The sequence below is a fragment of the Brachionichthys hirsutus genome, chromosome 3, assembly GCF_040956055.1.
Source record: "Brachionichthys hirsutus isolate HB-005 chromosome 3, CSIRO-AGI_Bhir_v1, whole genome shotgun sequence".
Classification (NCBI taxonomy): Eukaryota; Metazoa; Chordata; class Actinopteri; order Lophiiformes; family Brachionichthyidae; genus Brachionichthys; species Brachionichthys hirsutus.
Window position 1 is genome coordinate 4,856,632 of NC_090899.1, and position 13,380 is coordinate 4,870,011.

General features: G+C 41.6%; 2 protein-coding genes across 2 annotated transcripts; one reads left to right on the forward strand and one right to left on the reverse strand.

Annotated features, from left to right (window-relative positions):
• Positions 1–202: 202 nt before the first annotated feature.
• Positions 203–3,723, forward strand: si:dkey-26c10.5 (uncharacterized protein LOC563797 homolog). The gene is made up of 7 exons (XM_068757928.1): positions 203–284; positions 506–607; positions 1,827–1,931; positions 2,140–2,265; positions 2,714–2,865; positions 2,974–3,071; positions 3,478–3,723. Exons 1-7 carry the CDS (start codon positions 203–205, stop codon positions 3,602–3,604), a joined length of 792 nt encoding a protein of 263 aa, XP_068614029.1. The 3' UTR covers positions 3,605–3,723.
• A 496-nt stretch (positions 3,724–4,219) lies between these two features.
• On the reverse strand, positions 4,220–9,355 carry trpv6 (transient receptor potential cation channel, subfamily V, member 6). The gene is made up of 16 exons (XM_068758127.1): positions 9,222–9,355; positions 9,003–9,100; positions 8,781–8,903; positions 8,045–8,185; positions 7,486–7,584; positions 7,199–7,374; positions 6,955–7,101; positions 6,706–6,785; positions 6,457–6,592; positions 6,272–6,358; positions 6,108–6,184; positions 5,853–6,018; positions 5,622–5,688; positions 5,239–5,507; positions 5,062–5,168; positions 4,220–4,478 (listed from the first exon to the last, which is right to left on the reverse strand). The coding sequence occupies exons 1-16, from the start codon at positions 9,350–9,352 to the stop codon at positions 4,220–4,222; spliced, it is 2,163 nt and encodes a 720-aa protein (XP_068614228.1). The 5' UTR covers positions 9,353–9,355.
• Between the last annotated feature and the right edge of the window lie 4,025 nt (positions 9,356–13,380).

The window sequence follows — 13,380 nt, forward strand, 5'->3', positions numbered from 1 at the left end:
TAGTCATGTGGTTTAGGGGAGGACAGAGATGAGGAATCTCAATGAGGAAGTGACTTGACTCCAGAGGAGGATCACACTCACTGGACACTTGCATAGGAAACATTTATTTTGTAATCAGCAGTTCCATCCATTTGCATATCAAAAGTTACTTCCTATAGACTTCAGATCAAAACGAAAGTGAAGCAGGAGAAGAGCCATGGAGATGCATGCGATCGCCACAAAGGAAGAAAGAAAAAATAAAGCTGTGGAAGAAAGTGGACTTCTGGAAGAGGCCAAAATTAAAGGTACATAAAATAAAATTGTATCAGAAAAGGCTGATGATAAGTGTGAAAAACACATCCTTCTACTGTGATCACAAAAATTTGGTGTGTCGTTAGACAGAAATGCTTTAAAAGATTGTGCTCAAAGAAGATGTTTATCTTTATATTGTTCTTTTTAAAATTTGGAAGACCATTCCAGATGTTGATGTTTCTGTTGAAATATGTCTGTCTGTATTTTTGTCCAGCTTTAGAGGAAGCAGAACCAGACAACTATTGCAAGTTACGAAGTCCGTGTGAGGATATCTATTCAGAAACTCTGTACGACACTCCGGTTAAAAGAAAAGCAGGTACGGTTTGGTGTAAAATGTGTGTTTTGTGTACAACTGGAATGTTGACATGACATTTCAGAAAGTCTTACAGCTTGTCCGACTCCATCTGTGAATCAAGTTAGAACTGCATCATATTTCACTGGATATTTGGATGAATAAAATTGACTTTTTTGTACATACAAGTTCGGCAACAACTGGAGACCATTTGATCATTGATACATTTCAATATTTTCCGTACATTGCCGTATTTGCATGTTTTCTGTAAACATGGGAGAAAAATAAGTTTGGTTATTCTAGTAACCAAACTCTCATCTCCACTATTAATGAATGAAAGCTGAAAATATGGAGCTCAGCATGTCACAGTAGAAACCGTGGGTGTATTCAATGAAGCCGCTGATTTCTTCATTCCATTTAGATACAGTACTTCACTTTCAGAGCGATTACATATTACATCATAAAGACTGACTGAATTGAATTGAACAGATCTACTATTGCCAATCTATAAATGTTTGTTAGGCTCACTGTTCTTCTTCTTATTGGGACAAGCTGAAGTTCCTGGTATTAAAAAAAAACATGAACTTTGTATATAACATAACTTAAATTTGTTTGGTTTGCAGCAGCTATAAAAGAACGTGATATTTTTGAAGCTCAAATGGAAATAAGAATGACTTGTGTCATGAGCAAGGTCGTGTTTGATGACCCACTAAGTCCTAATCAGTCTGCATCTGACTTGAGTTTTTGTCTCTGATATGAGTTTAACACGCTTTTCTGAAACATCCACAAGAGCGTCTATCTGATGTTTTGGAGTCTCTTGACATACTTAATCGGTCTCTCCCATACACATCACATTCCTGCAGAAAGACACAACCCCCCAAAAAAAGATCTGAGGAACAGGTCGAGCACTGTGCTCCTTCGTAATTCAGCAAATGTCCCGTTGCTAGGGTGACAAGAAAAGGGAGGGCATATATTTAAGCAGCACTCTTGCAGGCAGACAGAGCAGGACAAGCTCAAAAGCTCCATCACAAAAAATGTTTTCACCATGTATATAAAATTTTGTCACCGCTCTGCTCGGGATGAAAAAGCGAAAATCAGCATAAATCTGTCAGCTGAGTAAAAGTTGTCTGTTGAGCTGGAGGGAGAAAACGGTAGGTCAAGACATTCCTTTAGTCTTGATGGCGGTTTGTGGAGCGCTCGCTGTATTTCCTCACTCACATTCAGCTGATGTCTTTATCCTCAGGCAAACAGACTGAGGGCAAGACGCGTCTGTACCGTGCTGCATGCATATCCCTCACAATACTGTGCCTGGTCCTGCTGCTGATTATCATTATCCTCTATGTGCTAAGTGAGTATACCTGCAGCCATGGATCTGAGTAGTTATAAAGCATTGCAGTTCTTCCACAAGCAGTTCAGAAAGACGAAATCGGTATCATGTCGCCTTTCTGCTCTTGTGTTGTTTGCAATCGGCAGCTCGATTTCCTTACAGCTTTGCTGCAGCCTTTAGGCATTATTCTTCTCCCTTACAGTTCCTCCCACTGTACTCTAATTTGTAGTCCAACCTGGATCCACAGTCTGCCCAGGGAGAGTGGAAACTGCAGCAGAAGACACAAAGCTTGACTTGCCGCCTACTTGCAGCCCAGAAGAGTGCCGGGCTCATTTCCCCATCCCTACATCCCAACGTGAGTGTGAAGCCTGGTGACAGTTTTGTCTAGAAAGACTTAGACACCCGCAAAGCAAATGGTGCACTCTCAATAACTGTGTTTTATTCATATAAGTGCTGCTTTAATTTTTTCCTGGTCTCAGAGGAGGCTGAATTAGAGTTAGGGTTAGGCTTATTTAAATCGGCATCCAGTTGATCCAGTCTAATAGTATCCTCTTCATTTGAGATTGCTATGTGGTCACACACAGATACACATACATTAACATTAATTACAGCAGTAAAGAAAAAAAGATTCTATAATCTTAAATCTGCTTAATGAAACTTCAATGTTGGAGGACATTTGAAGCATGTTTTATTTATTATGCTTCATCATCTACTTTTGCACTCGAGTCCATATTTTGCAGATTGACAAAAAAGTAGGCTTCCTTGATGAAGAATTCAATAGATTGATCCTTCTCTGTTTCCAGGCTGGCAGTGTGAGCATTGCCCTGACGGATGGCTGAAGTTTGGCCAATGGTGTTTCTTCCTTTCCACCTTCAGGCTGAGCTGGGATGAGAGCTGGAGGAACTGCAGCACTAAAGGAGGATCTCTGGCTGTTATCGGCAGCAGAACAGTTCAGGTGGATCCGATGGGACTTCATTGGCCTGGCGTTTCTCATGCGCTTAATAAAATGGTACAAAGTTGCAACCGTATTTGACCGAAATGACAATGGTTCTCTGTCTTGTAGGACTTCCTGACTAACAAGGGGTCAGTGAATTACTGGACCGGTCTGAGACGGAACGGAGACATGTGGACCTGGCCTGGCAACATTGTGCTTAAAACAAGGTGATTTATGGTTCGAGTTAAATTGGGTGTCAGTTTAACGTATTTGTCGAAAAGTATTCTGGATTGGACACTGATACAATTCAATGCAGGCCAACAGCACAGCCCTGCCATAAATAAAGTCTTACATAATCTTTAGCTTTTGGTGACATGCGTATAAACTGAGGTGGATACTTGACTGCATCAGTTTCTTGCCTTTGGGAAATCAACTCTAAAACACCTGAATGGATCATTCCACAGGTAAATACTTTAGCTATAGCAGCACACTGTTTGGAGTCAAGACTGAAGCATCATCTCTGCCCTCTATAAAACTTGTCATTAAATCTTCTTTTTTTTTTTTTTTTACACGTATGTTCTAAGAGGCTTTACTTGTGCTGTAATGATCAGTATTCTTTTAACTTGTTTGCAGTTATTGGGCAGACGCTCCATTAAATGGTGATTGCGTGATCCTCAGAGGTGGAAACTCACCTGAGAAGAACTGGATCAGAGCTCCCTGCCAAGCCTACACATACTTCATCTGTCAGCTGCAGCTGTAACAGCATCGGCCCTGTCTTTAAATAGACTAATAATCAACAAGCAAAGACGCTTCAACATTCTATCTAATTAATATATTCATCATCATCAATCATATATCTCTTACTATTTCAATCAGTAGAAACTCACTAAGGCGACCTATCTTCCTAGGTAATAGTGTTAAATCAAAAATAACTTTCTTTTTTACTACATTTTTTTTGTAGTACTGTTTTTGCTGAAATTAATTGTAATACTTCAGGTATGGCCATAAACTATAATCATGGCATCTTGATATTATACGCTGTGTGGTTCTTTACTGCTGTACGACAAATAAAAGCCAGTTAAACTGTTTCGGCAAGTTTTTATTATCATATAAAAATGTTCACGCGGCTTTCTTTATAAGTTGTACATCAATGTTTTTGCTAGCTTAGCATATATCATCGCTATACCTATTTTTCATATTGCTAAAACAAATGACACACTCTATAGCATAATACTGCAGGAGTAATTGCACCGTTGACTACAGGTATAGATTAAGCAAGCTGAGTCCCCATCTAACATCTCATCATCATTGTGTGTTCTGGACTTTGAGATGACGGAAGGTTTCAATTCCCTTCAGGTACTGAGCAAATTGTTTCTCACACATATTGTATGTCCTGGTCCTCCGTCAGCTCCTCCTGACCCATCTCCAAACCCAAAGCGCTGTGGCGAATCATCTGCCACCCAGTCAGAGACCTCCTGTTGTTAAAAACTCCTCTGTTTTTGGGTCTGAGCTCGGGGGTCCCTGAGATCGACTCCTTCATCGCGTCGAGCTTCTCTTCTTTTTCGTCATCTTTGGAGAAAGCTTTGATGTAGCGCCTCATCTTTTGAAACATCGGGTCATTTCTGTCCTCGACTCTGCAGAGGTAACAGAGAAAATGACTAGTATCAAATGATAAAAAAAATTACTCTCACTATAAAAAGCATTATTGCAAAGTTGAAAGGGGTCCTTCTTTATTTTCCTTTCCTGAAGGATAAACCAAGACGTCTCGATGTTTGAACGTAAGTGGGGAGTGGGGGGGTCAAACTACGGAGAAGTTTGAATCTAAATGTTCTTCCTGGTTTGCTGGTTTATTGTTATTATTCATCTAAAGATGCTATTGAATTAAAATGAAAGTATTGAACAAACCAACATGTTACCAACATCTGTTGAAAGTACAACCTAAGAAATATATTTTATGAGGAAAATATCGATGTGTTCTAGACTTATTTTAACCGCTGTATATTTCTCACATTCAGTAATGAATATTTGCCATTATAGAAAACTTCCCTGGGGGGGTCACTGACGGATGAATCTGAAGTAACTGGACTCCCACTTAGGATCTGAAGATATTTAACCTCTCGTCCAAGAAACCTCTTCATTCAAACTTCAAGGATTTCCATTCTACTCCCCACTCCATCATAAAATCCTCCGTTTCTGCTCCTGTGCTCTTTGTGTCACCTGAGATACCAGTTCTCCCGCAGACCATAGTTGAGGCCACACACCCCAAGTCGAGGCCACAGGCAGCGGGGCAGCCTCCTCTCCAGCATCAAAGTTGTAGCTACCACCTGAACACAACCATTTCACAGTGACCATGGGAAAAGATGAGACATGTCTTCAAGACCATGTATATTATACCTGAGTCCTCCAGAGCTCGTCTCTCTCCTGGGCCACTCTCCAGTGGGTGTCACTCATCATGGCTATCAGTAGATTTAGCAGAAGGATGTACGAGACCACCGAGAAGGCGCAGTGCAGCACATGGACGATCGGGGGCGTAGCGACAGTGTGGTCCACGGGCAGATCGATCAGCCCCACGCTGAGCTCGAACTGGGAGAAGAGGGTGATGGGAAAGGAGCGATACGAAGGAATGGACTCCGGCTCCTGGGTCATATAGACCATCCACAGGGCTGGTAAAGACAAACGCGAGAGTAACAGCAAGTCGGAATCCACTCATTTCTCATTTTACGAGCTGCAGAGGGTTTCAAGATGTGTTTGCTCATAACCACCCAGAATATACTCACAGGTGGAAAAACCGATGAGCACAATGAAACTCAGCCACATAAACTTTGTCAGGTCTCCAAATATGATCTAGACAGAAATGAGAAACATGTCACTGACAGTCCCGCAAACGCAAACCACAGACGCCAAGAGAACAATGCATGCATCTACCACGAGAAAGACATCGAGACAGGTGTGTGTCGGAGGAGCTACAGGTGGAGCATGACTCAGGACAACCGAGCTGAATCCTGTACCTTCTGTATCATGATGACATAAGGGCCCAGCATTTCAAAACCTCGGGCGAAGAACATCACGTTGCTCCAGCCAAGGACTAAGCACAGCGCCATCACCACAGCTTCCCCCTGCACCTCGCTGGCTCTGAACACGCACAGCAGCACCACCAAGCAGGCGTAGCTGATGCTGCTTGAAAACACCACAGCGATTAGGACATATGTCAGAACTCTCGTCTTCATGTTGCTGCGCATAAACGCCTCTGTTCTGCTGCTCACAGAATAACATGGAAGGGGCCTCCCAGTGCTGTCTGTCCAAAGTAGCGCTTTGCCCCCACCCTCAGTATATCAGGGATCTGTTGGGGGAGGGGGGGGGGGGGGGGGGGGTTAATAGTGATAAATGCTCTACAGGTGGGAAGATGAGGCAGCTTCTTAATATTTACCTCCAGCAACAGGATGATCAAAGCTCCCAGGACACTAATGATCTCGCCTGCCAGTCGTAGGTTGTCCTCATATGTCACATAACTTTCCTGAGGGAGGAAATGCAGGTCTATTATTATTAAAAGTACATTAAAAAAACATGCACTTCTTGAATGCAACAGAGCCCACATTTATAACTTTAACTTACATCAAGAGTTTTCTGAACTCGGATGGTTTTGTCCATGTCTGACTTTGTGTAGTTCTCCGGCGCGTCCTTCAGGGGGCGATATGCACAGCACAGTGTGAAGGTTCCAATATAAAGAAGGTAAAATACCAACAGCAGCCTGATGCCAGAGAGAGAGAGAGAGAGAGAGAGAGAGAGAGAACAACACTTGTTAAATGAGGCTGAACGGAGAACAGTTCCGGTGCTTTACTTCAGATCCTGGTGTCACTTTACCTGAAGTAATGTTTTCCATACAGGTTCCACTTCAGACTCACCAGCTGCCTCACCGGGGTCACTTCAAGTATCCCTCTGGCCTGAAATCCAAATTATAATTATGTCCAGTCTCTTTTCATCACAACACCAAGTATGATGTGAATGAATAATGCACAATGTGAAGCGTCTTTGGGTGCCTAGAAAAGCACTATATAAAACCAACGCATTATTATTATTAACACAGACATTCTAATTGTAATTATATTGCACCTCTCTCTGTGGACTGCCCACGATGAGCTCCAGCACTGACGTGCTGTCGGCCCATGAATCGATCTCCGTCAGGTCGTAGAGGTAAGAGGTCAAAGGTCCCAGACTCCACTGGACTAAACGCCTTTTATTAACTAAATGCTGGAATGCCTGAGAGAGACGGAGGGGATCACAGCAGTGAGGATCAAATTAGTGAAATAATCTGCCCCACCCCATCACCCACCCACCGCCACCTGGCTGCACTCACAACGATGTTTCCCTCTTTGGCAGCGAGTTTAAAAGGTGTAAGGCCTCGGGAGTTGGCCACCATGTCGAGTGGAACTGACTGGTCGAGCTCGGCATCACGTGCCATTATCAGGTCAATGGCCTGACATGCAATTGTCTTGTTGGGTTGCAGTACCAAAATGTGAAGCACCGTGTTACCTATAGCGAAGAGGGAATATACAATGAAGGAGATGACGTAAGAGACCGGTGTTAAAATGAATTTTAATATCACGCTGATGCAAAGTTGTCTGAGGAGAGGAAGTTTCATACCACGGTAATCCTGGACCCTGGTGCTGGCCCCCGCGTCCATTACCATGGAAATAATGTCCTCATTCCCGGCACATGCAGCAAAAGAAAGGACGTGCTCACCTGCTCAACAGAAACACATTTAAAAAAGCCAAATATTCGTCACAAAACACAAAAGAATCCACATTTAATGAGCAAATGCACTGGTGGTGAAATGAGGAGCTATCTGGGTTCACTGTAGCCATGGTGACAAGATAATGTCATTTTTACCAGTATGATTATGGTTTGAGAAAACTGTGAGCTATCTGAACTAACTAATGAACCAGCCAACTAACTAACTATTTGAATACTTTTCTTACTTTTGTGATCAAAACATTTATCGGAGCCTCGACTTTGGGGCTGCTGTGTAAACAAATGTTAAATAATAAATGCACGGCTTCTGATCAACCATGGCTTAAATCAATTATTTATAGCTAAATTCTCCCAGTTCCATTTCAAGCTCTGCCCAGTCTGGTAATGAATGAGGATAACGATTATTTACATGGTTGAAGATGCAATAATATAGTCCCTCATCCCTTCTTACCATAATACACGAGTCCTCCTATTCTTTTCTTGAAGTACAGCCCAGTGACTCGAGGTGTAGCCACGTCACCACCGCGACCAATCAGATGATGAACCAGATTGATGTTCTGATTCACCACGGCGATGTGGAGAGGAGTCACGCCTGAGACAGATAAAGGACATCAGTGAATGAGCTGCTTTTAACGGGACGGGTTTCACCTGCTGTGTAAGTCAGACAAGTAAAGCTCATGTTGCTAACAGTGTGAGTTTAGCTGTATGGCGTATAAATTAATATCCAGCACTTCTTTATATGTAAAAGTACAATATGACATTATTAATATACTCCATTACAAGCTTTTTATTTCTAACTTCATGGATAATGGCCATTTTTGCACAAAAAAAAGAAAGAATGGCATCCCCATAAGATGCGCCACACATCACAGTCTGATCTGCAGCCCAGTAATAAAATATAACTCAAAACTATATTTTAAAATGTTCAGCACAAGAGCCCACTATTAGTGAAATGTAATTTTTCGTGACTAAACATCAAACCAAAAATGAAACCGATGTGATTCCAGCTTTTCCTGGGACTGTTGTGTTTATGTGCAACGACACAACATTCAGAATTGTAATAACTGCATTTTATGAAAGTTTTAGTTAGTGAATCCATATATTACACATACGTGCATACACACACACACACACACAACTTTATCAATTTAATTAAAAACAAACGTATGTCTGTGTCACGCACAAACCTTGGAAGAGCTCGGAGGTCATGGGTTCGTTTATAAGTTCCGGGGCTCCGTCCATCAGAGCTACAGCAGCTTCCAGGTTATCATTCATCACTGCTACGTGAAGCGCCGTCTCACCAAGGCCACCTGAGTGAAGGGAGCACAATGTCATAGCTGAGAACGGCACTGAACAGATTAATACACTTGTATTAAATGAAATTAAGATGAAATAAAAATTAGCCTTACCTCGCTCAAAGATGTTAGTGGATGCACAACTTAGGAGCTTCTTGATGCAGTCTGCATTGTTCCTCTTAGCCGCATAGAATAGGGGAATGTCATTTATGCTGAGTGGAAAAAACGAGTTGCTTTAATGCATCTTAGCTTTGCTTCTGTATGCATCATTTATGTATACAGTATTTTTACTGATGAAAAAGGGGGACTAGAGTAGTTTTTTTTATTTCTTACTGTTTGGTGTAGAACAGAAATGTCTCATCCAACATCTCGTTCCATCCTTTCTTATTTTGAAGGCGAAACCTCAGCTGGCTCCACCAATGGTTGAGCTCGCTCGGAGCGGATCTGGCACGAGACGGCGACATTTACACCTGGTGTGATGTCCATGTAGAAAAGGGACGGATTAAGGTTTATTAAACACAATAAAGAAAATATATACATTGAATTTTGATTACTTTTAAAACATTTAAAACATTTAAACATAAATGAACCTATAGAGTCAATAACCCCCCCCCTAAAATAAAATACCAAAAATAAAATCAAACTTACCCTTAAATTACAAAAATGCCACTTCTTCACTGTTGTCGATCCACAGTCATAACAGTCGGTCGAAAGAGACGACACCTAAATATGTCCCTGTGGAGAAGTGAACTCTTTATGGCATTGCCATTATATATGACCCAGGCATGAGGGAGGAGACACATGGAGGCACTGAGAATGAATGGGTGGAGAGGGAGGATGACCAGTGTACAGGTGAGACAGAGAGAGCGAGGCTTTAATGAGCTGGTCGGATTTCACCGCAGGCCGAGAGTCCCAAAGAGAAAGTTTGGCTTTAAGATTCAACTCACAGGTGGACCGGGAAATCCTTTATCATGCTGAGTTTAGTTTACTGTCACCACCTTAGAAATCAAGTGACCATGGTCCAGTCCTTAATCCTTGTATATGTCCATCATGCCATCACCATGCACGTCTGCTTTCAATGAACTGCTGCCAATCAGTGACCATTCAGGATCATCACGACAGGCAGCACATTGCAGCTATTGTTTCAAGTGAATCTGAGTAAAAGCACTTTGCGGGTTCAGACATAAATGCGAAACCAATGTTCAAATTGAATTTCTGATCTATTACAAATTGCTTCAGGTGTAAGTGGAATCATTCGGAGGAGTAAACACATGATCTATGATTTTCCGGCATGCTGCATCTCGTACATGCACGCACACTGAGGTAATTTCACTCTCAATGATATTCCACACTGAGCACCATTGATGTGTCAACAGGCATGATCACAAACACGGTAATTGCCACATTACAAAGAACATAATGATCATTTTTGAGGTTGGCAACATCATGTCACTTTCCTCTGAGGGTGAGCTGCGTTTAGTTTTACCTTGTGTGGCATTATCAATTTTTTTTATTTTTCCAGGAGAGATCATGTAAAAAAACAAAAACTGATCCAGAATCTCAGACTTTATTTCCACATTTGTGTAGTATTTGTAAACTGCTGAATCAGTCAACTTTTACAACCTCTTTGGTTAGGTTGGATGCAGTGTGGAGGTGTTTTGTTGTGCCTTTTATAGGTCATGACTAACAGGCTGGTCAGTCGCATGGATCAGCAGGCCTTAGTCAAACTCCTAATGGCTGCCGACGTGGTCGTCTTCGTAGCGCGGGGATAATAGCTGTTTACCAGATGGAGAGCAGCACCTTTAAGCAGCGTCATAAAGACCAGTGGTTTCCACTCTGTTAATGTCTTTATAAAGAAACAATAACACCATAAAAACACGATTCTGTGGCTTGTGCCTTCTGTTTCTGGACACGCACACCAACACTCTGGTAAGCAGAGTCGAGAAACCGTAGCAAACAATTATTACAGATGTCTGTCGTACAGTTATTACGCCTGACCAACGCTCTAAAGCAAGCAAAGGGAGTTAACCTGTTGAGGGACATGAACGATGAATACCTAAATGAAAATCATCAAGAGGTTCGAGCTGAAGTCAACAAATCGCTCTTTCTAATGATTCTCTCAGGTTTGTGTTCACATCTGTCTCTCCTTTTGATGTCAGCGTGAGACTAAATGGGATTCTGTGAGGCAATTTTAAATTTTAGAATGTATTTCTATATGATTTCATAAAAATATATATAAAAAAAAATCCCCTAATTTTGCTTTACGTTCCTTAAAAGTTGTTTGGTAAAAATAATATATCCGTCTTACCAAGTATTTTTAATATTTGTAAGAAGGGCACACAAGAAATGTTTGCCTTGTTTTCCAAGACACTAAATCCCTAATATCTTTAATAATATATAGCTTAAATGAAAAACCCTTGACCTTTCACCTTGACCCTATACAACTAAAATGTTACTGTAGTATGATGGAGCAGAAAATAACTGCGTACCATCAGACCTGCAGGATCACACTGGGCTGTGTGTAAGCGGTCGCGCTATCAGGACGGATCTGTTGTGATATCAGCAACGGAGGGACGTGGGAAACGGGTGTGTGCCGCTCTCAGCAGATCCAAACTCAGATTCAAGGCAAACCTGCTGATGTACTCACTCTTTTGAGCGTGAAGGTGATATTAATACATCTCGGACATATAAGCATCTATAATGAAGCCAAATGTATGAATTTGACCATCATTTGGAGTTAAAATATCCTCTTTTTTTTGGATGTGTTTGCTGGTCTGTTAGTTTTCACTTTTCAGGGGAGTGAATCTTCAAGATAATGAGAACTACAAGCCATGCACAGCTGCGATATATCTCCTGAGCATTTTCCGAGGAACTATTCTTTCTCCACCTTCTGTGCTGTGAAACGCGATGTCAGAACGGCCTGAACCTTTTCTTTGTCTATAACTTTTCAGCTAGAGACATTACCAGATCAATAAATTTAATATGATCAATATATGACCTGTAAAAAGATATTCAGCAGTCAGTGTATTATGTTCATTCCTGATGGGCAATGTTATAATAACATTATAACTACTAAATATTAGCCACTGCTATTTTTTGCACGTTAAATAAAATAAATAATTAAATACAAGATGCATAAATACCTTTGTGTGCCACTTTTTTTTACATTTATATCACATGCATTTGTTCCCAAATGCTTTCCATTTATGGTTGGATTGCAGTTCAGTTTTAATCGGATCGATAACTCAATCTAAAATAAGAAGGAATGCAACATTTTAAATAAAATCATTTATTTTACAAATTTGCACAATTATGGAGTAGTGGTGAACACTCATACATGTAAACACAGCTAATGACGCGTGTAGCCCGACACACACACACACACACACACAGCATCATGTACAGCATAGACCTGATGTACACACACACACACACACACACATAGGTACAACCTCACAAAGCATTTTACCTCCTTCCTTCAAGTGTAAATCAGATCAGGCCGTTTCCATCGTTCCCTTTTCACACATTCGCAGCACCTCCATGACTCAGTGTTCTGACTCGTGCAATCAAACACAAAGAGGTGAATTCTGAAGGTGGGTACTCTCCAGTTCTGTCCTGCGCACAGACGGACGTTTGTGTTCACAGCTCAGGTGTAGCATCACAGCACTGTTGTCACCGAGGGAGTGAGAGTGAGCTGTACAAACAGGGTTGCTCTCAAACCCCGAATAGGCCTTTAAAAGAGGGAGAAATATGGCTTGAAGTTAAAGCATATTCTGCTTTATGTAATGGCAATAACAGATCTAACCTATGGGTCAGATGTCTTGATTTTGGACTTGTGTTTTGTTGGACACACTAGACAATACCTTATAAGGCAAACGAGAGGCTGTGAACGTAGGTAGTGTGCTCTAATTTATGCCAACAGGCTTTATCATTTGGCAATTTAGGTAGAGAAAACATGAGAAAAAAAGTTTTGATTGTTCTCACGCAACTCTTTGTGTGGAGAAATCTCCAGGACTGTTCTGCCACAAAAAAAACAACAACAAAAAGTTTTTTCTTGGTGAGAATATAATTTTTTTTTAAGAAGGAACAGGAGTTGACGGGAAAGTGAGAGAGGTAGGGTTGCAGCTGGGTGACGAGCAAAGGCAAACAACACTAAAGTGAAATCTTGTGAAAAACATTGAGGAAGTCCTCATCCTCATCATCATCATCAGCTCCCACTCTCACTTTGATCTGAACTGCAGCTCCCATAGTGCATCTCTCCTCCGATGTTTGTCTTGAGCGACAGTCAGAAAATCCGATCCCCCTTTTTCCCCCCGTTGAAGTGTCAGGTTGATCAGAATACACACTCAAAGAAATACACAACTGTACGCCGATTCTCTCTCCGCTTTGCCTTGAAGTGTGCTCCACTGACACGAATGTCACACAAACCAGGCACGACGAGCAGAGACGTGAAAGCCACAGGAAGACCCTGCTGCAGGTTTGTAGGTGGATG